Source organism: Carettochelys insculpta, chromosome 22 (genome assembly GCF_033958435.1).
Source record: "Carettochelys insculpta isolate YL-2023 chromosome 22, ASM3395843v1, whole genome shotgun sequence".
Taxonomy (NCBI): domain Eukaryota; kingdom Metazoa; phylum Chordata; order Testudines; family Carettochelyidae; genus Carettochelys; species Carettochelys insculpta.
In genome coordinates this window covers 3,464,215-3,491,552 of record NC_134158.1, presented here as the reverse complement: position 1 = coordinate 3,491,552, position 27,338 = coordinate 3,464,215, and the positions used below count along the sequence as shown (strand labels likewise).

Sequence of the window (27,338 nt, the reverse complement as noted above, 5' to 3'; positions counted from 1 at the left end):
GTGCCTGTGCTGGAGAGAGGGGCCGCGTCTACACGTGCACGCTACTTCGAAGTAGTGGCGCCAACTTCGAAATAGCGCCTGTCACGGCTACACGTGTTGGGTGCTATTTTGAAGTTGAAATCGACGTTAGGCGGCAAGACGTCGAAGTCGCTAACCCCATGAGGGGATGGGAATAGTGCCCTACTTTGAAGTTGAACGTCGAAGTAGGGCACGTGTAAACGATCCACGTCCCGCAACATCAAAATAGCAGGGTCCGCCATGGCGGCCATCAGCTGATGGGTTGAGAGACGCTCTCTCTCCAGCCCCTGCGGGGCTCTATGGTCACCGTGTGCAGCAGCCCTTAGCCCAGGGCTTCTGGCTGCTGCTGCTGCAGCTGGGGATCTATGCTGCAGGCACAGGGTCTGCAACCAGTTGTCGGCTCTGTGGATCTTGTGTTGTTTAGTGCAACTGTGTCTGGGAGGGGCCCTTTAAGGGAGCGGCTTGCTGTTGAGTCCGCCCTGTGACCCTGTCTGCAGCTGTTCCTGGCACCCTTATTTCGATGTGTGCTACTTTGGCATGTAGACGTTTCCTCGCAGCGCCTATTTCGATGTGGTGCTGCCCAACGTCGAAGTTGAATGTCGACGTTGCCAGCCCTGGAGGACGTGTAGACATTATTCATCGAAATAGACTATTTCGATGTCGCTACATCGAATAAGCTATTTCGATGTAGCGTGCACGTGTAGACGTAGTCAGGGAGAGGTTCCACGGGACATGCGTGATGCTAACATCATAACCTTGTATAAGAACAAAGTAGACAGAAGCGACTGCAACAATTACCGTGGAATCTCCCTCCTAAGCATCACTGGTAAAGTGTTCGCTCACGTCATCCTTGGCAGACTCCAGAAGATTGCTGAGAGGGTGTATCCTGAATCACAGTGCAGATTCCGCGCAGAGAGATCTACCGTCGACATGGTCTTCTCTCTGAGACAGCTGCAGGAGAAATGCAGGGAGCAGAGGAAGCCACTCTATATTGCCTTCATCGACCTAACCAAGGCCTTCGACTTGGTCAGCAGGGATGGACTGTTCAAACTGCTCCACAAGATAGGCTGTCCGCCACGGTTACTCAAGATGATCCAGTCTTTCCACGAAGACATGAGAGGACCCGTCCAATACGATGGCACATTATCGGATGCTTTGAGCATCAGGAGTGGCGTCAAACAAGGATGCGTCCTTGCTCCGACATTGTTCGGGATCTTCTTCGCACTCCTCCTGAAGCACGCCTTTGGATCTTCAACAGAGGGCATCTTTTCGCACACAAGATCTGATGGGAAACTGTTTAATCTTGCAATGCTGAAAGCTAAATCTAAGGTGCGGGAAGTCCTCATCAGACACATGCTGTTAGCAGATGATGATGCTGTAGTGTCACACACAGAAGACCAGCTTCAGAAACTGCTGGATCAGTTCTCCAAAGCATGCAAGGACTTTGGGCTTTCCATCAGGCTAAAGAAGACAAATGTACTTGGTCAGGACGTTGCTGAACCTCCATCAATCAGCATTGACAACTACAAGTTAGAGGTTGTCCACGAGTTCGTTTACCTCGGGTCCACCATCACTGACACCCTGTCCTTGGAGACTGAGCTAAATAGGAGGATCGGTAAAGCAGCCACAACTCTGTCCAGACTCAGTGAGTGTGGCATAACAACAAGCTGTACACTCACACCAAAATGCAAGTCTACACAGCCTGCATCCTCAGCACCCTTCTTTACGGCAGCGAGACTTGGACCCTGTACACCCACCAGGAAAAGAGGCTGAACGTCTTCCACTTGCGCTGCCTCAGGTGCATCCTTGGAATATCGTGGAAGGACAGAGTGTCCAACACTGCCGTCCTTGAGCAAGCTGGAATCCCAACTGTGCACACCCTCCTCAGGCAGCGGCGGCTCCGCTGGCTTGGCCACATCCACAGGATGAATGATGGAAGGATCCCAAAAGACATCCTGTATGGCGAGCTAGCCTTTGGCGAAAGACCTCCCGGACGCCCCCAGCTGCGCTACAAAGATGTTTGCAAGAGAGACCTCAGGGAAGTAGACATCAAGCCAGACAGCTGGGAGGAGCTGGCAGACGATCGCAGCAGATGGAGGCAGGAACTATACAAGGGCCTTCAGAAGGGTGTTGAGGATCAGACAGGTAGCAAAGGATAAGTGAGCCCACAGAAAGCACAGCAAGGACCTGCCAGACACCCATTACATATGCAACAGATACAGCAAGGACTGTCACTCTCGTGTGGGTCTTCACAGTCAAGCCGACACTGCAAATGAGGATGCCAAACGGAACTACAAAGGGCGCGATCCATAGTCTACGTAGACTGAAGGATGCTGCTACTACTACTGTTAATCCACAGGCGGCCTGGCTTTGAGCAAGCTGCTGGCTGCATAGGGGAGGTGGCAGCCGGGCTGAGCTAGCACCTCTCGTGCCGAGGGAAATCAGCTTGTGTGCCACTCTTGGTACCTGGGCAGGAAGTTGTTGGCCCTGGTCTAGAAGATACACGCAATAATAAAACAGGCATGCAGCCCAGGTCCGAGCGGTGTGTGCGTGAGAAGGTGCCAATGAATCTCACACCCACCATGTGCGCCTTTCAGGATAGTAACAGATAACAGTTTAAAGGTCTGACAGACTACAGGGAAAGCGAATGAAACTGGACGAGGACACGTTTCAGAATGCACAAAGTGTTCCAAAAGTTTTCAGAGGGGTGAAACTGGGAGAAAAGGGTGGAGTGGCGCCCTGCCCTGCCCGAGGCCCCTTAGTTCACTTCAGTATTTATGGGCACCCGTAAGCTGTCGATGGGAACAGAAAGTTTAGCCAGGCAACTGGAGCTACCCTGTTCTTACACACGACGGTGGCGGCGGTGTGGTTTGAGTTCTGTAGCGAATCGCACCGATGAATGGAATTCAAAGGCTTGGGGCCGGGGCCGGGGCCAGGGCCAGGGCCGGGAGTGATGCCATGCCTACAGGCTGAGGCTGGGGGTGAGCACAGAGCTGGGCCCAGGGGCTGGCTGCTGGGTCTGTGGCCAGGTGCAGCTCTGTTTCCAGCCTTGGATGCTGGTCGGGAATGTAGCCATAACTGGGGCCAGGGCTGGGGGCTGCAGCCAGTGGCTGAGGCCAGTGATGGGGTGGGCTGGGGATGGACCAGAGCAGGGACTGTGGTGGGTGTAGCCCCTCACCCTCCCGCTCCGGGGCCCAGGCCTAGTAAATGATGTGGGGAGCCCCCAGCTGAGTCCAACAATAAGGGTTCAGTGGGTGGGAGGTACTGCCAGAGAGTGGGCTGGGGCGGGTGGGAGGGGTGCAGGAATGGGCTGGGGGTGAGGAAGTCAGGGGCAGGAGCTGGCTGGGGAGCAAAGGAGCAGGGTGCTGATGAAGCTGGAGGGGAGTGTGGGAGCAGGGTGGGGCGTGGGGGCTGGGATGGAGGTGCAGGAGTGGGCTGGTGGCAGGGGCTGAGTGGAGGGGTGCAGGAGTGGGCTGGGGGGGCACTGGGAGGGGGCTCAGATCTGCTCCGTCAGCAGTGATAACCTTTGGCTACATTTCCCCCCCACCCCATATACCGCCTTAGCCCAGTGCAGATCGCTAATGTGGTGGGCCCCAAAGAAGCTCCCCCAGACCATGAAATCAGCCAAGGTACAAAGGCCCTGGGCTGGGTTTATTGTTAGAGGAAGTACAGTAGTAGTTGTCAGCAGACTCTGCTGCGCATCGGTAACCCCGGCAATGGACTCAGCTCAGTCGCTGCCAGGACTGCCGTGCTGCCCCCTTGGCTGGACAAAGACAGCTCTGGGAGGGCACAAACAAGTTGCTCATCACTCCTAGGGAGCCGAGCTGAGCCCGCTGGCCCAGCATCAGCCGGCCCAGTGTCAGCTGGCCCTGTGTCAGCTGGCCCTGTGTCAGCCGGTCCAGCGTCAGCCGGCCTGTGTCAGCCAGCCCAGTGTCAACCCGCCCAGTGTCAGCTGGCCCTGTGTCAGCCGGTCCAGCATCAGCCGGCCTGTGTCAGCCAGCCCAGCATCAGCCGGCCTGTAAACCAGGTTGTGACAGTTGTGCTGAGCCCGAAGTCTCAGTTCTCTCGCAAGGCAGGGAAGAGCGGGAGTCCTCTGCTCGCGAAAGGGGGACCAGGCGTGCGTCTTGTCATTTGGAGCTGTGGTCGGAGGGGAAGGATGGTGAGGCTTAGGCACAGCAGATCCTCTGGGTAGCCCTGGCCCCCAGGCTGAGGTCTGGAGGTCTCGGGGACATGGGGGTGGAGGAGGCAGCGGCTGCGCAGGTTTTGTTAGGAAGCTGGTCCTGTGCCCTAGGGGCAGCATGGGAGGCAGAGCAGAGGGGGTGCCCAGGGAGAAGCTAGGATCCGGACAGCCAAGTGTTCACTTCACGCTGGCTGAGACACAGCCCAGTCCAATGGCCCCAACGGCCTCAGGAACGCTCTAACCTGGCTGCAGGCTGCAGCCCCTGCCCTCGGTGACACAGCCTGAGGGAGGTGCCCACGGACCAGACCCAGAAGAAGGGGTGGACCTTCCCCCCAAAGGAGGCGGTGAAGGCGTGGATGAGGGCCATGGTGTCGGCGTCGTAGAAGCCCACCACCCCTCCTTCGTAGTCCAGACACACCCGGATCCTGCCAGGGCTCTGGGACGGGTGCAGAGGGTCCCATTCAGCAGTGACTGCCCGGTACTGGCCCACGGAGAGCTGGATGGCCCAGGTGCCTTGCTCGGGGCTGAAGTTGAACCATCCATTGCGGCCAGCAGATGCCCGGGTGACGCCCAGCGCCCATCCCCCTGTGCCAGGCACCTCCACGTCCCAGTAATGCGTCCCGGACCCATAGCCCTGGGCGCCCAGCACACAGGCGTAGATGTCGTATCGCCCCGGGTGGCTGGCCAGGGCCCGCTGGGTGCGTGTGGCTGTCACTCTCCTCTGGTCCTCAGCCAGAGCCAGGCTGGGGTGAGCCGTGTCTGGGTCCAGAGTGACGTCCTCTGCGGGGAGAGAGAGCCCAGAGCTTGCAGAGAGCAGCCGCCCAGGTCACTGCCCCGCCCGAGCAGTTGCTCCCCAAGTCCCCTGCCTATGGTGCAGGAGGGGCCAGCGCAGAGCTGCTACAGAGAGGGCCGGGGAGTGGAGGTGGCCCCAGAACCCAGAGCGTGCTGGTGGGCAGGGGCAGTGTCACAACAGGCAGCAGAGGGTTAAGGGCAGGGAAGGTACTGGGGGGCAGAGGGCAGGGGAGGGGAAGGGGCGGCTGCACTGTATGACAGGCACTGGGGGGGCAGAGGGTGGGGGAGGGGAAGGGGCAGCTGCACAGTATGACAGGCACTGGGGGGCAGAGGGCGGGGGAGGGGATGGGGCGGCTGTACTGTATAGCAGGCGCTGAGGGGCAGAGGTCGGGGGAGGGAAAGGGGCGGCTGTATTGTATAACAGGCACTGGGGGGGCAGAGGGTGGGGGAGGGGAAGGGGCGGCTGCACAGTATGACAGGCACTGGGGGGCAGAGGTCGGGGGAGGGAAAGGGGCGGCTTCACTGTATGACAGGCACTAGGGGGCAGAGGGTGGGGGAGGGGAAGGGGCGGCTGCACAGTATGACAGGCACTAGGGGGCAGAGGGCAGGGGAGGGGAAGGGGCGGCTGTATTGTATAGCAGGCACTGGGGGGGGGCAGAGGGTGGGGGAGGGGAAGGGGCGGCTGTACTGTATAGCAGGCACTGGGGGGGGCAGAGGGCAGGGGAGGGGAAGGGGCGGCTGCACAGTATGACAGGCACCGGGGGGCAGAGGTCGGGGGAGGGAAAGGGGCGGCTGTACTGTATAGCAGGCACTGCGGGGGGGGGGCAGAGGGTGGGGGAGGGGAAGGGGCGGCTTCACTGTATGACAGGCACTAGGGGGCAGAGGGCAGGGGAGGGGAAGGGGCGGCTGTATTGTATAACAGGCACCGGGAGGCAGAGGGTGGGGAAGGGAAAGGGGCGGCTGCACAGTATGACAGGCACCGGGGGGCAGAGGTCGGGGGAGGGGAAGGGGTGGCTGCACTGTATAGCAGGCACTAGGGGGCAGAGGGTGGGGGAGGGGAAGGGGCGGCTATACTGTATAGCAGGCACTGGGGGCAGAGGGTGGGGGAGGGAAAGGGGCGGCTAGCCCATATCCTGGGCTCTAGGGCAGCAGACGGAGGGGCCCTGCCCTTTGCCAGCTGCGGATGGGAGGCCGGGCTGTTTGCTTGCATGGCCAGCTGGTTGCTGCGCCCTGACATCCCTCTGGGCCTGCAGGACTCTGGTGCATCTGCACCGTGGGAGCCAGGCGGGTGCCGTTACCTCTCTCTCTGTAGGCCTTCATCCTCGGGTAACCCAGCCAGGCATCAGCGCCCATGGAGCCGGGTGGGATGGGGGCAGCCCAGGTCGATGTGGGTCTCAGGAGAAAGCTTCTGCCTGGCGCCGATCCGTGGGTGACAATCTGTGCTGGTGGGAAAAGACTGTGAACATGCCTGAGAGAATTCCCAGTCACCATCCCTCCATCCCAGGTGGTCCTGTCCCTTTTACTGCCCATGCAGCCGCGTCTCTGACCCACCGCCCCCATTGCCAGCATGAAGGTCTCCACAGAACTGCTCTGCAAGGGGATGGGGCCACTCACCCCTTGCACAGAGGCGAAACCGAGGCATGGTCAGACTCCCACAGGAGTTCTGGCTTCCAGACCCACTGCTTTCACCTGCCTGGCCTCACTCGCTCACCACACTAGGGAAGGGCCCCACACGTCCCAGGTTGTGCGCAGTGTGCTGAGCCACGGGCCCCCTCCCCACTGATTTCAGCTGGCAGTATAGCTCTGGCCTGGTTCCTTCCTACCTGCCCCAGCCCTGATGCCGCCAGACCCCTCCCAGCCTGGACAGAGCTGCTGGGGGCTGAGCCTGGGAGCCCGGCTTGCCCTCTGCCGTGGTGGGCAGACTGGAGTATGGTGCAGGGCAGAGGGACCTGGTGGTTCCCCACCCTGCTGGGTTCACTCTTCAGTAGGTTCAGTCTTCCCCGCGGGGGCTCCCAGCCGCTGACAAACAACTCAAAGTGCAAGGTGCCGAGGAGGCGGACTTTCGCCCCGGCACAGGTCACTGCTAAGCCGCTGGGGGCCCCACAACCCTGCTAGCTCCAGGAGAGCTCGTTGCCTGGCAGAGAGAGCGTGTCAGCCGAGCAGAGCACAGCCAAGAGCAGGCCTGCTGCTTGTGCCGCTGCGCTGCGGGGCGGCGGGAGACAGAGTAGCAGCCAGGACTCCTGGCCTCTATCGCTGGCCTTTGGGGGGTGGCTGATACGTTAGAGCTGGGGGGCGGGAGCCAGGACTCCTGGCCTCTATCGCTGGCCTTTGGGGGGTGGCTGATGCGTTAGAGCTGGGGGGCGGGAGCCAGGACTCCTGGCCTCTATCGCTGGCCTTTGGGGGGTGGCTGATGCGTTAGAGCTGGGGGGCAGGAGCCAGGACTCCTGGCCTCTATCGCTGGCCTTTGGGGGGTGGCTGATGCGTTAGAGCTGGGGGGCGGGAGCCAGGACTCCTGGGTTCTCTTTCTGCTTCGGGTGGGGTGGGTGGGGAAGGGAAGGTGATTAGTGCATTTGCACAAAGGGCATGTGGGGCCAGGAGCCAGGATTCCAGGATTCTATTCCTGGCTGTGGGAGCTAGTGGGTAAGAGCAGCAGGCTGGGAGCCAGGACTCCTGGGTTCTGTACCAGGCCCTGGGAAGGGAGAGGTGCCTAGTGGTTAGATTGTGGGGGGGGGGAGGGGGCTGGGAGCCAGGACTTGGTGGGTTCTGTACCAGGCCCTGGGAAGGGAGAGGTGCCTAGTGGTTAGATTGGGGGCCTGGGAGCCAGGAATCCTGGGTTTTGGTCACAGGTGGAGCTGTTGATGCTCCTCTGGCTCTCATTACCATCTTCCAAACATCTCACATTCTTTGGTGAGTTCACACTCACCACCTCTCTGAGGCCGGGAGTGATCCTTGCCCCCAGCTTAGGACAAATGGCTCAGTGACAGCAGCAGCTTTGTTTCCAATGACACGGGTGGATTTTGGCAGCCTCCCTAAGCTCTCTCTATAAGAAGGGAGCTCCCAGCGAACAAGGGGCAGCAGCTAACAGGGAAGGGAGTTTGCCTTTGGGCAAAGCATCCTAGAGGAGCTTGGGTGAGTGTGGGATTTGGGGGGCTGTGTGGTGAGCTGGTGGGTGAATGTCTGTCTGTCTGTGCAGCTATGTTACTTTGCAGAGAAGGGCAGTTTTGATCAGCTGCCTGGGTGGGTGCCTGAGCTTGTGCTGTGCAGAGAAGAGCAGTTTGCAAGGTGTGAATTGGGGCAGTTCCCTGCCAGGTGAGCCTTCAAGGGCTGAATAGACTGGAGGCAAGGCTTTGAGCCAGGCCTGACCAGCCAGCAGCTCTCTCTAAGAAGGGAGCTCCCAGCGAACAAGGTGAGCAGCAGCTAACAGGGAAGGGAGTTTGCCTCTGGGAGTTCGCCAGGGGAGGAGCCCTGTGTGTGTTTTCCTTTTCAGGTATGGTGTTCCACCTGTGCCCTGCAAGGCAGCACTACCAGGAAAAGGAGTCTCTGAAGAAAAGAGCCTGAAGAGCGATGGGGGAAGGTGGACCTGGGGGTACTGAGAGCATCTGGGGGGAGAGGGGCCAGTGCAGTGAGGAGGGCGGACATGGGAGCAGATGGGGGTAGTGGGTTGGGGAGGGTCCTATGATGGTGGTAGCTGGGGGGGGGGGGCAAAAGGTAGGGAGGAGGGTCCCGGGGATATGAGGTCATTGCTCCACAGGGAGTTATGAAGTAGTGGGATCCTTAACCACATCCTCCACACCCCACTGCCTTGTGGGTTATCCTGGGAAGGAGAAAGGCTAAGGGAGTGAACCCTGACAGAAAATCCGGAGTGGAGTCTGAAGGCGGTTCGGTGTCAACTTCTGGCACTGTCCCGGCAACTCCTGCAGCTGAGCTGGTACCAGATGGGGAGGTTATCCTCTCCTTTGGACTATATCAGTAAAGCCGAGAGGGGGACACTGGTGTCTGGGCAGCCCAGAGTCTCCATAATAAACGCCCAGGCTCATGCCCGGAGAGGTACTCCGGCATCGCTGAACAGCGTTGCATCAACACAGGAGGCAACAGATACCGGTTATAAGCTCTTGCTCGATTGGCGTAGAGAGTGAGCGCCAGGGGTTGCCTTCGATGGTGGGAGAGATCCTCGCATCTCACTGGACAGTCACCGCCCGCCTCAAGCTGCGCAGCCCCCAGCCAATAAGGTACTGTCCTGCCACAGTTCACCTGCCTCGCTGGGTGCTTGGGGCTTAAGGTTCCTGAACCTGACAAGTGACTGAAATTTGGGCACCAGGCAAACCAATAAGAAAATCAACAAGAAATGAGAAACATCAACAATTTAAGCTTGCTTGCTGGAATGTGCGGACCATGCTGACCGGCTTGACTGAAGATCTTCAGGCCATCAGTGACACCCGCAAGACTGCTGTCATCAACGAGGAACTGAAGAGGCTCAGAGTTGATATTGCTGCACTGCAAGAGACACGACTCGCCGATTCGGGATCTCTAAAGGAAAAGGACTACACCTTTTTCTGGCAGGGTAAAGCCCAAGAAGAACCCAGAGAGCATGGTGTTGGCTTTGCTGTCAGAAACACCCTTCTACAAATGGTGGATTTAGTCATGGGCGGATCAGAAAGATTTCTTCGGATCACGCTTCAAACTTGCGCCGGTCCTGTCCACCTGATCAGCGCTTATGCTCCAACCCTGTACGCCACACCAGAAGTAAAAGACAAGTTCTGTGACGTGCTTAGTGCTGCTGTAGCGCAAATACCTGCTCGTGAACAACTGTACATCTTGGGTGACTTCAATGCAAGAGTTGGAGCTGATTGGGCCTCATGGCCTTCCTGCTTAGGACACTTCGGTGTGGGAAAAATGAATGACAATGGACAGCGTCTCCTTGAACTGTGCACGTACCACAATCTGTGCATCACAAACACCTTCTTCCAAACGAAGCCACAGCACAGAGTGTCGTGGAGACACCCACGCTCGAAGCACTGGCATCAACTAGACGTGGTCATCACTAGGCGTAATAACCTCAAAAACGTCCTTCTGACACACGGCTATCATAGTGCTGACTGTGATACAGATCACGCGCTAGTTTGCTCCAAGCTCAAGCTGAGACCCAAGAAGCTGTACCGCTCTAAACCTGCTGGAAGGCCCCGCATTGACGCCAGAAAGACGGCAAACTCGGAGAAAGCTGAAAAGTTCAGAGAGACCCTCCAGGAAAATCTGCGCAGCGGCCCTGGGGGCGCCGATGCGACATCCAAATGGCACCATCTGAGGGATACAGTTTACAACATGGCCTTGTCGGTGTTTGGAAGAAGAGCTAGAAACACGAACGACTGGTTCGAAGCTAACTCCGATGAGATGATTCCAGTCATTGAAAAGAAGCGCGCTGCACTCCTGGAGTACAAACGCTCACCGAGCCAGAGTACCCAGCAAGCGCTTAGAGAGGCCAGAAGAACAGTACAGCAGACAGCCAGGCGCTGTGCCAACAACCACTGGCTCCAGCTATGCAGCAGCATCCAGACCTGTGCTGACTTCGGTAATCTCAGAGGAATGTACGAGGGTATGCGGAAGGCATTAGGACCCACCCAGAACAAGATGGCACCTCTGAAATCCAAATCTGGTGAAGTCATCGCTGACAAAGCCGAACAGATGGAGCGCTGGGTCGAGCACTACTCCGAGCTGTACTCACGCGAGAATGTTGTGGTTGATGCAGCCCTCGATGCCGTCGAGCTCCTACCAGTAATGGACGAACTGGATCAAGAATCGACTGTGGATGAACTGAAGGCAGCCATCGACAGCATTGCAGCAGGAAAGGCCCCTGGCCAGGACGGTACCACCAGAGGTAATCAAACGTGCCGCGGACACACTCCTGGAACCCCTGCATGAGCTGCTGTGCCTGTGCTGGAAAGAGGGTGAGGTTCCACAGGATATGCGTGACGCTAACATTGTAATGTTGTATAAGAACAAAGGAGACAGAAGCGACTGCAACAACTACCGTGGAATCTCCCTCCTAAGCGTCACTGGTAAACTGTTCGCTCGCGTCATCCTTGGCAGACTCCAGAAGATTGCTGAGAGGGTGTATCCCGAATCACAGTGCGGATTCCGCACAGAGAGGTCTACCGTTGACATGGTCTTCTCTCTAAGGCAGCTGCAGGAGAAGTGCAGGGAGCAGAGAAAGCCACTCTACATAGCCTTCATCGACTTGACCAAGGCTTTTGACTTCGTCAGCAGGGATGGTCTGTTCAAACTGCTCCACAAGATAGGCTGTCCGCCACGGTTACTCAAGATGATCCAGTCGTTCCACGAAGACATGAGAGGAACCATCCAATATGACTTTGCATTATCGGATGCTTTCAGAATCAGGAGCAGCGTCAAACAAGGATGTGTGCTTGCTCCGACATTGTTCGGGATCTTCTTCGCACTCCTCCTGAAGCACGCCTTTGGATCTTCAACAGAGGGCATCTTGCTGCACACAAGATCTGATGGGAAACTGGTTAACCTTGCAAGGCTGAAAGCTAAGTCTAAGGTGCGGGAAGTCCTCATCAGAGACATGCTGTTCGCAGACGATGCTGCTGTAGTGTCTCACACAGAAGACCAGCTTCAAAAACTGCTGGATCAGTTCTCCAAAGCGTGCAAGGACTTTGGGCTTACCATCAGCCTAAAGAAGACAAACCTACTCGGTCAGGATGTTGCTGAATCCCCATCAATCAGCACTGACAACTATACGTTAGAGGTCGTCCACGAGTTCGTTTACCTCGGGTCCACCATCACTGACATCCTTTCGTTGGACACTGAGCTAAATAGGAGGATCGGAAAAGCGGCCACAACTCTGTCCAGACTCAGCAAGAGAGTGTGAAATAACAACAAGCTGTACACTCACACCAAAATGCAAGTCTACAGAGCCTGCATCCTCAGCACCCTCCTTTATGGCAGCGAGACTTGGACCCTGTACACCCGCCAGGAAAAGAGGCTGAACGTCTTCCACTTGCTCTGCCTCAGGTGCATCCTTGGAATATCATGGAAGGACAGAGTGACCAACACTGCTGTCCTCGAGCAAGCTGGAATCCCAACCGTGCACACCCTCCTCAGGCAGCGTCGACTCCGCTGGCTTGGCCACATCCACAGGATGAATGATGGAAGGATTCCAAAAGACATCCTGTATGGTGAGCTAGCCTATGGCAAAAGACCTCCCAGACGCCCCCAGCTGCGTTACAAAGATGTCTGCAAGAGAGATCTCAGAGAGGTAGACATCGAGCTGGACAGTTGGGAAGAACTAGCAGACAACCGCAGCAGATGGAGGCAGGGGTTACACAAGGGCCTTCAGAAGGGTGAGTTGAAGATCAGACAGCTAGCAGAGGAGAAGCGAGCGCACAGAAAGAACAATAAGGACTTGCCAGACACCCACTACATCTGCAAGAGATGCAGCAAGGACTGTCATTCTCGTGTGGGTCTTTATAGTCACAATAGATGCTGTAAATGAAGTCCTCAATTGAAACTTTAAAGGGTGCGATCCATAGTCTATGCAGACTGAAGGATGCCTACAGGGTCAGTGGAAGCTGGTATAGCCAGAGGGGAGCCAGCCCTCATGACTCCATTGGGGCTACTGCTGATTTACACTGGGCTGAAGGAGCACAGAATCAGGTCCGTATGTTTATTGCTGTATTGCCTGAACCATTCAGGCACTATGTCCATGGCAATGAATAAAAGGTTTTTACAAAGCAGAAATTATGGGGCCAGATCATCATTTGGTGTAAAATGGCAATAATTACAGTGGAGAAACACTGATTTGCACCTCCTGAGGATCAGGCCTCATTGACAGAAATTCTAAACCTACATCAGCTGGAATCTACCATTGACCCCAGTGGAGCTCTGGCCCATTGACTCACTGGGATCTGCCCATTGACCCCAATGGAACTCCGGCCCATTGACTCAGCTGGGATCGGCCCATTGACCCCAATGGAGCTATGGCCCATTGACCCCAGCTGGGATCTGCCCCATTGACTCAGCTGGGGCCTGGCCGGATGTACGTCAGCACTGGCCCTGCCGGGGGGGGCAGGTGGGAAATGTTGAGTTGGGCCAGTTGGAAATGGACACAGAAAGGGACGTGAAGGACACAGGTTGTCAGGCCCAACAGAGCTCTGGTGCCGGATTCAAGGGACAGCTGGTGCAGGGGGGTCTGTTGGCCTGGTGGAGTGAGCCGGCCATGCTGGAGATGTAAGTCCATTCCTGGCAGTGCCAGAGACAGCTCTCTGCATTACTCTGAGCCCCTCCCCGCCCATAAGTACATCAGAGTGTCCAGAGGGGGTCAGAAAAAAAGGTCCATCCAGCCCAGTGTCCTGTCTGCCGACAGTGGCCAGTGCCAGATAGCCAGAGAGAGTGAGCAGAACAGGGAATCACCCAGCAATCCATCCCCTGTCTCTCATTGCCAGCTGCTGATGGACAGAGGCCGGGGACACCATTCCTACCCAGCCTGGCTAACAGCCATTGATGGATTGAACCACCATGAACTGAGCTAGTTCTTTTTGAACCCTGTTAAAGGCCTGGTCTTCACAGCCTCCTCCGGCAAGGAGTTCCACAGGTTAACTGCGTTTCCTTTCTTTTAACCTTGCTGCCCATACACCTGTGACCTGGGGATAATGAATCTTTCCAGCCTGTCATGATCATGAGGGTTAGCCAGCAGCCTGGGAGTAAAAGGGTTAGCCAGGTGGGGTTGGCCTATAGGAATGTAGGTAAGAATTTCAAACTGGGACAAAGGAATTTTTTGGCTCCTCCCTTTTCTGTCCTCTGGTCCTTCTTCTGTGTCTGTCTCCCTCACGGGTGGAAGGCAGAATATCTCCCTTCAAGAGCAGGCCCTCCAATCTTCTGTAACTAGGGTAAAGTTTAGATAAGTCCATTAGGCTTTATTGTTTTATGGTTTGGGAAGTGGGATCTGATGTCTGTGCACTTTTTAGAAATGTTCTCTTACTTTCCTTGTAACTAAGTTCTAGGCCCATGGTGGAGACTCCCTGTGTTTTACTTTGTGACTCTTCCATCTAGTCATGAGGCTTGCAACACGAATAATGTTGTAATAATAAAAGTTCTCTCTTTTTCTTTTTATTAAGCTGGTATTGGTTAATGTTTGTGTCCTGGTTTTTCACTTTTGGGGCTGAGATTTCCCAAGCAGTCTCTCTCTGGTTTCCTTATTATTACTTGGGTGGTGGCAGCGAATTTTATCCCCAAAATCTAAGTTTTTTAGGATTTTGGGGGGGAAGTTTATACCAAAACCCGGTAGATAAGGTTTTGGAGGTATTTTTGGTGGCCTCTACTGCATTTGTCTTGCTAGAGTGGGGAGGAGCCATGACACAGCCCATCATTCAAAGTGACCGACTGTGCTGCTGGCCTGAAATGAGCAAGGGGGCCTGACAGATGGGGGGAGGAAACCGACTGTTTGGTGCAGGTCTGTGTGTAGCTCACCCCAATGGTCTGCCTGTGAACTACAGTAGGACGCCTGACCGTGGGGTTGGGCAGCTTCGGCCCCGTGCCGCTATGCTCAGCCAAAGAAGCTGGCAAGTGGCTCACACGAATTCTTGCCCTGGGCCCGTCCCAGTGGGAAGCGGAAAGCTGATCTCAAACCCTGTTCTGAGACTGAACTCCTCCTCACACCTTCCTGCCCCAGCTCCTGCACCCCGCCCCCAACACTGAAATGTGCACCCCCACCCCTGCCCTGACACCAGCACGCCTACCCCTGCTCCGAGCCCCTCCCCACCCCCAACCCTGACACCTGCACCCAACCCCCACCTCAAGCTCCTCCCCACCCCCACCCTGACACCTGCACCCAACCCCTGCCCCAAGACCCTCCCCACCCCCAACCCTGACATGTGCACCCCCACCCCTGCCCTGACACCTGCACCCCACCGCTGCCCTGAGCCCCTCCCCAGCCCAACCCTGACAGCTGCAACCCTACCCTGAGGCCCTCCCCACCCCCCAACCCTGACTCCTGGGCCCCACCCCGAGCCCCTCCCGGCCCCCCGCCCTGACACCTGCACCCCACCCTTGCCCCGAGCCCCTCCACAGCCCAACCCTGAGATCTGAACCCCCACCCTGAGGCCTTCCCCCCCAACCCTAACTCCTGCACCCCCACCCTGACACCTGCACACCCACCCCTGTCCCGAGCCCCTCCCCACCCCCAACCTTGACTCCTGCACCCCACCCCTGCCCTGAGCCCCTCCCCGCCCCAGCACTGACACCTGCACCCCCACGCCCGCCCTGAGCCCCTCCCCACCCCCAACTTTAACTTCTGCACTGCACCCCCTCCCTGAACCCCTCCCTGCCTCCAACCCTGACTACTTTACCCCCACCCCGCCTTGAGCCCCTCCCTGCCCCCCAACCCTGACACCTGCCCCCCCATCCCTGCCCCGAGTCCCTCCCTGCCCCAACCCTGACTGCTGCACCCCCACCCCTGCCCTAAGCTCCTCCCTGCCCCCAACCCTGACACCTGTACCCCCACCCCTAACCTGACTGCTGCACCCCACACCACCAGCCCTCTGCTCTGAGCCCCCACATCCAGTAGCCCCAAACCTGGGAGGTCTGAGCACCAGCCTCAGACATCCCCAATCCCGGGCTGGTGCCCAGCCTGCTCCAGCTCCTGCCCCCTTTCTGGGAGAGGAACAGCCTTAGCTGGGGTGCCGGGAGGGAAGCAGGAGGGGGCCTGGCAGCCCAGCCCAGCTGTTTGGGGAGGCTCAGCCCACTGCCTGCGGGGAGCTAACAGAGCCCTGAGAGGAGGGGCGGCTCCTGAGTGGGACCGAAGAGGAGAAGCTCGGAGAGGGTTGGTGTCCCTGGTTGAACCCGGGCACAGCCGCTGCGGTTTGTCAAGTGGCAGAACGGAGATCGCGCAGAATGATCCTGACGGGAGGTTACACAGCAGAGACTCTAGAGACCTGAAGCAGAGAGAGACACGTGCAGCTCCGAGTCGGAGCCTAGGAGGCCCATGCACGGGCGGCACACACTGGGACAATCCACGGCAAAGCCCAGCCTCTGGGAAGCGAGGCAGGAGCCGAAAGCGAGGGCAGCTGGCAAGCTGCAGAATGTGCACCGTGTTGACAGAGGACAGCCACAGGCCCAGAAGCAGCCTTACCGTCTTCAAATATGCAACTGCGTAGGGCACCCAAAAACCTGGGGCACCGCTGGGTCTGAATGTCAAACCACCTGCTTCCTCCAGCCCCAGTCCTGTGGCTCTGCTTCATACGGAGAGACTCCCGTTAACTTACCAGTGAAAAACTGGCCTGAGCCATTAGCAGAACCGCAAACCTGCGAGGGAGCCCGTCATTTCCCCCGCCCGGCCAGTTCCTGAATTCACTGAGTACTCACAGAGAGGCAGCTACCTTCACAGGCACACCTGCAGTCCTGGAGGAATTTAAACACTAACACAACTCCCCCACCAAAGCTCATCACCTAATAAATTATTCTGTTACTCTTTAAAGTGCTGCAGGACTGCTGGTTTGTCTTATGGATTCGCTGAGTTAGTTGACAGGACTGTTACAGTGCAGTAGAATTATTTATTGCTCTTAACAATATTTCATTTGTGAGTTGCTGAAGATTATAAAATCACACCCCTAAAAAATCATCACCTTCCCCCCGCCTGGTCGCCATTGGGCATAGGAGCACCAGGGCCCCAGAAATCCTCAGGATAGCTCTGAACAGGACCACTAGTCTGACACAGCTCCTTTTAGTCTGTATCCGTCTCTGCACCAAAGGAAAAATGAGCACAAATCAGACATCGAGAGAGGGAATACACATAAAGCCGTAGCGGGAGACCTTAACCTCCCTGGCCATTTGATAAAGAATTTAAAAAGGAGCCATCCTTCTTTAAAAAAAACAACAGCTTCCAAAGCTGAGTACAAGAGGAAAGTGCTGAATTGGAGCTGGGTTGCAAATTCCAAATTATACAATCAGGCCTCACTGAGGATCTTAATTGGTTAACACTTTACAGAGACAACTTCCCCTGGCTACAGGGAATGGTCACAACCAGCCTGACTGATCACTCTGAATTACAATGGAGATTAACTTTTTCTTTTGCAGTAATTTTCTTATGTATGTGTACACCTGCCTTTGTATTTCCACTCCAGTCCCACAGCTGAAGTAGGTTTTACCCACGAAAGCTTATGCCCTAATCAGTCCATTAGGCTCTAAGGGTCTGTCTACACCACAGAGTTATTCCAAAATAGCTTATTCTGGAGTTATTATTCCAAAAGAAGATATTCAGGAATAACACATCCACACTACAGGGAATCCTCAAAATAAGCAAAATTTATTCCCACATAGTGTGTCCGCGCACAATAGAGTCTATTTCAGATTAGAGCCCTGGCTGCCCATAAAATACACCAACTTGCAACCCGAGTTTTATGTCAACACAGAGGCGTTTTGGAATAAGCTGTTCCAGAAGAGCTAATTGCAAAGTAACCCCCGTTCGCACAGCCCCTATTCCGAAATAGCTATTTTGGACCAGACATTTGTCCTCGTAGAATGAGGTTTTCTGAATTCGAAATAAGCCTCCCACTATTTCTGAAATAATGGCTTCGCTGCGTAAACACTCGCCGGGTTAGTTGGGAATAGCTGCCGTTATTCCAAAATCACTGCTGTGTAAATGCACCCTCAGGTGCTACAGGCCTCCTTGTTTATCCACAGTTATTGGTGCAGCCTTCCTATAGCGGAATGGTCGAACTGGGGACCAACGGCTGCACGTCACTTGGCCTCACCAAACCAGGAGGCTTTGCTCATCATCCGCTGGTGTAAAAAAAATCCCAGCATTGTATTTCAGGGAGGCCTGTGGGAGCTGAACTGCCCCATAACCACACATGGGCCTATGACAGCTCAGAAAGGCCCCAGGCCAGGTGAGAAGGGGTTAAAGGGCATCCCTTGGCCCAGCTACCTGCCCCCCTACCCCATCCCTGCACCTACAGCTAATGCCCAGCCTGGAGGGGATAGAAAGTGAGTGGGTGGCTCAGTTCAAGGCAGCATCTACTAGCCCTTAGAGGGGGATCCCCCAAGTACAGCTGGGTTGGGGGGGGAGGGGCAGCCTTCTGCCATCCCCCCTCCCCTCCCCTCCCCTCTGGCCCCCCACCCCCACAGTCCCTGCACCCCCCCCATCCCCTTTTCAGTCTATTTGCCCCAGATCCCTAAATGGCTGCTCAAGGACTGAACTCACATCCCTGGGTTGAGCAGACCAATGCTCCATGTTGCCTGGTGCATGCCGTGCCCCCACAGGCCCTGTCAGCTCTCAGAGTCACCCAGAACGAGCTGCACGGGTATTTCAACAGCAGTTTAACGGACCTGGGGCGCTGGCTGCTCGCAGTAGTTTGGTAGCAACAGCCGCAGCCAGGAGCCCTGGAGCCCTTTTGAATCGCTGGGCCCCAGAGCAGCTGCTCCCTTTGTCCCCCCATTGGCTGGCTGGAGCTGTACTTTTATCTGATTCCTTGGCAGGCAGCACAACAGTCAGAACAGGACTTTGGAAAGCGTAACTACAATAACACCCCCATATAGAAACCAGGCCGGCAGGTGTCAGTGAGACAGTCGCACCAATTCCAGTATGGACAGCAATACCTCAAAATGAGCCAGCCAGCCAACCAAGCACCCACCTGGGCTCCAAAACGGGGGGGGGAGCAAACTTTTTATGTGGGGGCCCCACTTCTCGTCCCTGCAACTAGCAGGGGCCCCCCGACCTATCTAATGTCATCCAAACCGATGGAAATTTTGGTTATGTTCATGTAAAAGCACAAGAGAGGCCGCCGTGTTAGTCTGTACTGTCACAAAACAAACCAGCCGCCCTGGAGCACTTTAAGACCTAACACAACATTTATTAAGTGATGAGCTTCTGTGGGGCAGACCCACTTCTCCCACCTGGAGATCATGCCATGTCCAGTCCAGTGCTAATTCCAGAGCTGAAGAAGTGGGTCTGCCCCACAAAAGCTCAGTAAATCATTCTGTTTGTATTTAAAGTGCTACAGGACTCCCCCGCCCCCCCACCGCCTTTTGGCACATGTAAGAAAATACATATGTATAAAGTAAAACCTTTACTAATCAGTCTATAAGTGTGACTAGACAGACATAAACCCCGTCACAGATTTCAACAATTTTAATGAGCTGGATGAGCCCAAGACCCAGCAGCCGATCGTGCGGCACCCCTTCTGAAATGTCGTGGCCCCCACGGGGGCCTACCCCAACTTTGTGCACCCCAGCACTACTGAATGTCCAGGGGCAGAAGTGTTCCCCTGCAGGGTTGTGTGTGCTCCCTTTCCTGGGGTCTGATTTGGGCCCCTTTATCCTTTAGCGCAGAGACGCCTGGGTTGTTCAAAACACATGGCAGAGGGGCATGGTCTGTGCAGGGCCCAGCCCGGTGCGGGTTTCGGTCCCCTGTGTTTGTGCACTATCTGCCATGACAGGGCCCTGGTTGGGTTGTGTAAGCAGAACTGCTGTAATAGATGTAAGTGAAACAATGCAGCTGGGGAGCAGAGCAGGTGTGGCACTTTGTACCACTCACTACCCCCGGAGGGCTTTAATCTCCTCTGCCTCTGGGGACGGATCCCTCACTTCTTTGCGGATAAATTGGAGGCTTTGCTGGTGGGCCGTTGACCCCTCCGTAAGTAGCAGGCAAGCAGGAAGAGGAGGCAAACACACACGGACAGGAACAAGAAGAGGCCAACCTTCCAGGAGGAGACTTGGGGAAAAAACTCCCCTGCAAATGGCAGAAAGAAGAGACCCCCTGTCAGTTGTCAGCGACATCTGAAGGCAAAGTACCAGAACAACTCACTGAGCACAGGTGCCGGTCTGGCTTCATCATGATGAATGAAAGGGGCCTCAGTGGCCTCTTTGCTCAGTTCTCTTTATCGGCCCCCTTTCTGTTTTTAGAGCCATCAAACCCCCGAGTTATTCACGTCTGGTTTGCCCCACTGGAGCTCTCCTTGGAGAAGCCAGGGGTGTGGGTTGAGAGGTTTAGCAAGTCTTGGCTTTGGTGGGTTTCACAAAGAGGCATTTTCTCCCTATGCCCCCTTGGGCATTTGAGTCTTGGAATGTAAAAATGACATTGTCATTAGAATCCAGGGGAAATAATTATATTTTTAATTTCACTGGTACCTGATTGATGCAAGTCAGAACAGAACCCTGATATTTCAGGTGCTGCCCAGACTCACAGTGACTGACATCAGACCCTTCTTGCACCAGGCGCTGCCCAGACACGCACTGACCAAGATCAGGGCCCCGTCGGGCTGGGCGCCGCCCAGACACACGGTGACCGAGATCAGGGCCCCGTCAGGCCGGGCGCCGCCCAGACACACGGTGACCGAGATCAGGGCCCCGTCAGGCCGGGCGCTGCCCCGACCCACCGTTAGAGACAATCCCTACCCAGGAGTTCTCATAGTCTATCGGTGCCAGTCTGCTGCAGAGGACCTCGTCCCAGATCTGCAAACTGGCTCCATTAGCAGCTCACCAGAGATGAGAATGGCCGAGACTTTCTCTGGGCCGAGCGAGCTGGACCTGATGGTGCAGACCAGGGTGGGGTCCGAGTGCTCGGTCACCACCACCGAGCTGGAGACACTGAAGAGGCCCTGGTCTTTGGAGATTTTTGTCTCTTCCAACAAGGCCAGTCTCTCCCCACGTCCGCTCCTCCACAGAACCTGGGGCTTTGGGTACCAGCCAGTGGAGAGACACGTGATGTTCATCTGTCTGCCGTTGTATCCCCCGATGCGGAGGAGGGGGTCTGAGCCGGAGCCTGGTGGAGTGAAGCAGGTGTGATTTTTCCCTGGTTTCATGCCATGCTCAGCCGTGATCCCCTCCCAGTCGGATCCAGCCTGGTTCCCCCTCACGGCCCCATTGTCACAGAACTCTAGAATCCCAGGGCGGGAAGGGACCTCAGGGTCACTGAGTCCAGCCCCCTGCCCAAAGCAGGACTAACACCCACTAAGTTATCCCGGCCAGGGCTTGGTCACGCCAGGACTTAAAAACCTCCAGGGATGGCGAGTCCACCACCTCTCTGGGTAACACATCCCAGTGTTTCACCACACGCCTGGGGAACAGCCCTCAGCTGGACCCGCTCCAATGCGCCCACACCCCTTCTATCCTGGGGGCCCAGAACTGGACGCAGTATTCCAGATGTGGCCTCACCAGTGCCTCGTAGTCACTTCTCTAGCTCTGGAGGAGGAAATGCTCCTCCCAGTGCTCCCCAGCGTGCCCTTAGCCTTCGAGTGGATAGGCCGGGGCTAGCCCTGTGGCGTCCCTGGAGCTTGTCCCCTCGCCAGTGCCCAGGTAGGTGAGTCTCTCACAGGACGGGTGAGACGTGAGCCGATTGCAGCCTGCCAGGATCGCCCCGGGGCGGGGGTGCTGAGCGCTGGGGCTCCGTACGCCAGGGTACGGGGCTGCCCATGGCTGGGAGCCAGAGCTGAGACCTGCACAAATGTCAGCTGCTGAAGGGACAAGGATGAGGCGGGCTGCAGCGGCGCCCATGTCCTTCGGCGTCCTGACAGGCAGCCTGGGCCTCTCTGCTGTGGGCCAGGAGAGTCGCTGGGGGAGGTTCTCCGGACTGGTCCCCACCAGTCGTCCCACCCCAGCCCCAGAGCCGGGCAGGTGGAATTCGGTCCTCCCCCCGCCACCGCCCGCCGCCCACCGCCCCGGGTGACTCACTCGTCAGGCGGAGCTCCAGGGTGGCGCTGCTGAGGGTGCCGTTGGACTGGACGTCACAGAGGTAGCGCCCCTCGTCCTGCAGGGTGAGGTTCCGGAGGCGCAGGGCCAGGCTGCCGCTCGGCATCTCCTCCCGCAGGAGCTCCGCCCGGCCCTGGTACGCCACACCCTGCGCCTCACTCCCATCCGGCCGGTAGACCAGGACGTCCTGGCCCAGCTGAGGCCGGCTCCACATCACCTGCATATCCTGAGCGCTGAGCGCAGGGGAGAGGTGGCAGCGCAGCTCCACGGTGCCGCCCAGCGGGGCGGAGAGGGGGCCGGGGGGAGCCAGCACCTGGAAACTCTCTGAGGAAAGGGGCAGAGAGACGAGCCAGGTCGGAGGGAAAGCGGGTTCACCTCCCCCACAACCCAGCCCGGAGAGAGTCCCAGAGAGAGGGGCTCAGGGACAGCTGGGGGAGGCCTAAAGTGGGGAACACGGGCGGGAAGCCAGAAGAGGTGTGTAGCTGGGGGGGAGTACGCAGCTGAAGGAAGCATGCATGGATCGATGGATAGATGGGTGTACACGGGGACGGATGGATGGATGGCTGTATGCAGGGATGGATGGACGGATAGCTAGATGGGTGTATACGGCGACGGATGGATGGATGGATGGATGGGTGTACACAGGGACGGATGGACAGCAGACGGATGGACGGATGGATGGATGGGTGTACATGGGGACAGATGGATGGATGGACGGATGGGTGTACATGGGGATGGACAGGTGGATGGACGGATGGATGGGTGTACACAGGGACAGATGAGTGGATGGGGAGTGAGTGGATGGGTGAAGGGATGGGGTATATGGGGATGGGTGGGTGAGTCTAAGGGGGTGGATGGATGGGGTGTAAGGGTGTAAGTGAGTGGATGGGTGAAGGGATGGGGTATATGGGGATGGGTGGGTGAGTCTAAGGGGGTGGATGGATGGGGTATATGGGGATGGGTGGGTGAATCTAAGGGGTAGATGGATGGGGTGTCAGGGGATGGGTGGCTGAGTCTAAGGGGATGGGTGGGTAGAGGGTTGGACGGATGGACAGTGACTCCCTTTGCCACGCGTTGCTGTGCATATGAGCGAGCACTAGACCCCGCGCTCTCACCCTGAGTCCAGGGCATGACCAGATCACTGCCCCCACCCGCCAGACATGACAGCCAGCTAGGGACCCACAGCCACCCAGCACCGTTAAGGACAGGGCCCCTCTCACCAGCTGCTGCAAGCTGGACCTGCACGAGGAGAACAGCTGCGAGCAGGGCAGCCCTGGCCTGGGTGTGACGGGCTCCCAGCATCTGGCAGGGTGGCTCAGCCTGGCCTCTGGGCTGATCAGGAGCTGCTGAACTATGGGGAAGCCATTAACAGAAAGAATAAGAAAGTAAATATCTGCTCACCCAGTGATTCCCTCCTTGCACTGGGGTGGCAGGCGCACCTAGGGACTGAGCCATGGTGGCTCAGGGCTGAGTTTGTGGCTCCGGAGAGGCTCATGGGAGCTTGCAGGGGGTGGACAGGGCAGAGCTCCTGAATGGGGGAGCTTTGTGGGACAACTCCCCAGAGTTGCAGAAAAAATTAAAACTATGTCTTTAAAAGTTATGTCTATAACCCCCACCATGTAACGCTGTCAGCAAACTCCTTGGTCAAAGTGGACAGCCCCTGCAAGCTGGGCAGCTGCCCATCATGTTCTACAGAGAGGGAAATTCCATCACAGATTTTTTTTTTTATACTAAAACTTCTTCAACAGTAACAAAGAGGAAGCCGTGCTAGTCTATACACTATCAAAACAAAAAGCAGTCAAGTAGCACTTTAAAGACTAGCAAAATAGTTTATTAGGTGAGCTTTTGTGGGACAGACCCACTTCTTCAGACCATAAGAAGTGGGTCTGTCCCACGAAAGCTCACCTAATAAACTATTTTGCTAGTCTTTAAAGTGCTACTTGACTGCTTTTTGTTCTTCTTCAACAGATTAAGTTCCTCCTCTCCGTACACCTGCGTGTTCCCAAAAGCTGATCTCCTGGACAATCTGGCAGAGCTGATCGGCAATCACTGATTTCGGTGCAAATGTCAGACTCTTGTTTTCTTTTTGTTGACACACTGCCTGTGATTTCACTTGGGAGCGTGAGCTCCCAACGAGCCGGACTGCAGGGTGGAGGTTCTGGAAGAGATGAAAGAAAATTAGTCCCTTGGGAACTTGCTCCATCTTTAGACACTCAAGTTATTTTCCATTTAGGGGTGGGTATTTAGGCAATTTTTTAGTGTTTAAAAGTTATTTCTGTTACCTCCCCTGCCAGCTGCTGTTTGCAGAGCTTGTCTCTTTCATAAACAGGAAGTGGTGCAATAAAAGATATTACCTCAGCCAACTTGCCTGTCTGTTTCCTACTGTCAGTCTGGGATCATGTCCTCCAAATAAACAGACTTTCCCCGGCCCCACTTGCACTGATGGCGCACGAGGTGGGATGGCATGCCAGGTCACCCAGCAGCCGGCATTTGGCCTGTGAGCAGCAGTGTTACGGCAATCCCTAACTCTCCTCACTTTTGAACCTCTCTGCCTCTTGTTGTTCCCTTGCATTGAGTTGGTACCTACATTTCCAAGTTGCCACAGATGTGACCGATCATAGATTCTCAGGGGTGGAAGGGACCTCAGGAAGTCATCGAGTTCAGCCCCCTGCCCAAAGCAGGTCCAACCCCAACTATATCCTCCCAGCCAGGGCCAATCTGCTGGGCACGGCTGGATGTCAGGCCAGGGGCATTAACCCAGGCCCAGGCAGAGCAGGTGTGCAGCTCGCAGGCTCTGAGGGCATAGACACAGCTTATGGGCATTGGGCCCTGGCAGCCTGGCACCAGCCACACTCAGCTGGGACAGCCTAGTAGGAATCTGCTGGGTGGGTGGGTGTTGTGGGGGTGGGGACAGGTTAACCCTTCCTGTCCTGCTTGTGATGTAGTGCCCCTTTTCCACCATGGCCTCAGGTGCCTGTGAGTGCTGCCCAAACAGCTGTTGCCAGGAAATTGTGGTGTGCGTTTGTGGGGGGGGCAGGGGTATACCTCTCTTGGGGGCAGCTCATGCAGCACTGGGGTGAGGGGCCTCACAGTTCCTGGGGGCACAGCCACAGTCAGCCTGTGCCAGTGAGGCTGGCCAGCGGGCTGCATGGAGCCCAGCCTGGTCCGTTCTGGGGATACACCTGTGCTGGGCCAGTGGGGAAGGTCTGGCCCAGACACTGGCAAATGCAGGGAGGGGCTATGTCTTAGTGCCCTTGGTCACATGCAGGTGGGGGGGCTGGGAGCTGCAGCCAACCCCCCACATACCCACCAACATGTGGGGCATACAGTGATGTGATGACAGAATGAAAGGGGAACAGGCAGCCGGCCAGAGAGGTGCATGTGGGGAGAGGTGTAGGGAGATAGATAGATAGATATGGTGTATGGGAATAGATAGATACAGTGTATGAGGATGGCTAGATAGATAGATATGGTGTATGGGGATGGATAGACAGATAGATAGATAGATACGGTGTATGGGGATAGATAGATATGGTGTACGGGGATAGATAGATAGACTGATAGATATGGTGTACAGGGATAGATAGATAGATAGATAGATACGGTGCATGGAGATAGATAGACAGATAGATATGGTGTACAGGGATAGATAGATAGCTAGATAGCTAGATACGGTGTATGGGGATAGATAGATAGATAGATAGATAGATAGGTGCATGGCTGGGGTTACAATCTGTGCCAGCGCATTGTTCAGGAAGAGAAGCTCTGGCTCAGGGACTGGCATCCCTTGTGAGCCCCAAAACCCAACTGCTCACTAGAGTGGTTGGATAAATGTCGCACCACTACCAAACTGTCCCGCTGCCCGGTGCTGGGGAGAGTCTGAGCTGCCTGCGGAGAAACAAAGACGACAGCCACTTTTGCAGCCAGGAACTGGCACCACAAAGGAGGAACTGGGGGAAGGAGCCAACTTCAGCCTCACGGCAGAGGGGTGGCTGGACCTGGACAGGCGGCACAGACCGACTGACAGTCAGATAGACCCAGGAACCCCCCATGTACCTGTAGTCGCTGAGCCCACAGCGGAGCTGGTCCCTGGCTGGTGGGGAGGGGCCAGGCCCAGCCCTTCAGCACCCTGTCCTGGCCAGGATGGAAGGGGGGTGGGGGCAGGGGGCAACTCCTTTCTCCTGCTGCCCCATCCTGTTTTCAGCCCCCTGCTGTCCTGGCTGCCCCCGCTGCAGGAAGAGGTCGTTTGGGAGCGGTCCCCCAGGGCCAGCACGCACCGAGGCTGCAGGAAGGTTCCCTGATGCCTGACAGCTCAGGCAGAGGAGCAGCACTTCCTGTCAGCACTGCAAAAAGAATGCGCACAGACCACAAAGTGTATGTGCCTGCGGGGGTGGGGCTCCACCAGTCTTGAGGTCCTGAGACCTCTGTTCCACTTGTCAGGCCAGGTCTCCCCACCGCCCCCCAGCCCCACCTGCCCCCTGCCCCTTTCCCCGAGCATCCCTTCCAGTGCCTGCCCTCAGAAACCTGACCCGGGCCCTGCCCATCCTGCAGCCTGCAGCAAGCACCTCTGTGGGAGAGCTCTCCCTTGGCGCTGCAGCTGGCTCTGGGGAGCAGCCTTGGCAGCAGGCTGATGGCTGTGCCCGCCAGGGAGGAGGCACAACGCATCCCTACCCCCTGCCCCTCCAGCAACTCCGAGTGAAGTCCTTCCTGCCTGGGGCGTGGGAGAGTGCGTGTGGGGTTGGGGCTGGGGCTGGGGGTAGGACAGGAGAAGAGCAGGGAGAATGGGACCCTAGCCAGGCAGGGATCCCTTTGATTTTCCATCCACGTGAGGAATAAATTTTGTTCTGTGCACTGAGGTGGGTGTGGATGTGCACTGCCCATAGAAACACAGGCTGCCGGCCCTGGGCACTCTGCTAACCAGCTGGGCAAAACCTGAACCTCCCCTGGGCAGCCGCCACAGTGCTCGGCTCACAGGGGACCCTGTCCATATCCCCAGCCCCTCTCACACCCTAGAGCCTGCACTCAGGTCCCTACCCCAGCCTGAGTCCCCTCAAGCAAACCCTTCACCTGCACCCTGGAGCTTGCAGCCCTGCACCCCCACCCTCCACCCCAGCCCTGAGCCCCTCCCCCTCCCCTCATCCCAAGCCCCACCTCAGAGCCAGAGTCACCCCCCACCCTTATGAGGCAGGTGTGGTGGGGGGTGGGGGGACGTGGCCCTGCTCTGGGCGCCACCAAAGTCATACAAACCAGCCACCTCTGAGTTCCGCTGCTCCCCGGCCACCCAGCGCAGGAAGCCGCACCCCGCCTCGCTGACCCCCGGCGGATGCATGCTGGCCTCAGTCACCAAAGAGCTGGAGGGATCTCGCCCCCACCGTAGAACAGTGGCCGGGGGCAGAGGCCCCTACTTGGGGAGGTCAGAGCCCAAACGGGGCCTGGCAGGGAGGGACGGGGCCGTGGCTAAGGTGGCGGGTGGGGGGGACTCTGGGCTGGGGCCAGGCATTGGGGTGTGGGGTCCGGCAGTGTTGCTCCCTTCTCGGCGGTGTCACCACCCCCACAACCACTGGGGGCTCACCGCAACGCCCGGGGGCAGGAGCTGTTGTTCTGGGACCGGCGCATTAAGCGCCACGCTCAAGGCGAGACAGGGCAGTTG

At 57.0% G+C, this 27,338-nt stretch overlaps 1 protein-coding gene across 1 annotated transcript; it reads right to left on the bottom strand.

Annotated features, from left to right (window-relative positions):
- Positions 1–3,628: 3,628 nt before the first annotated feature.
- LOC142024623 (butyrophilin subfamily 1 member A1-like) lies at positions 3,629–25,970 on the bottom strand. The gene is made up of 10 exons (XM_075016763.1): positions 25,745–25,970; positions 23,679–23,846; positions 22,909–23,039; positions 21,671–22,012; positions 20,481–20,762; positions 19,586–19,730; positions 16,134–16,233; positions 6,814–7,101; positions 6,289–6,427; positions 3,629–4,978 (listed from the first exon to the last, which is right to left on the bottom strand). The coding sequence occupies exons 3-10, from the start codon at positions 22,988–22,990 to the stop codon at positions 4,425–4,427; spliced, it is 1,932 nt and encodes a 643-aa protein (XP_074872864.1). The 5' UTR covers positions 22,991–23,039; positions 23,679–23,846; positions 25,745–25,970; the 3' UTR covers positions 3,629–4,424.
- Between the last annotated feature and the right edge of the window lie 1,368 nt (positions 25,971–27,338).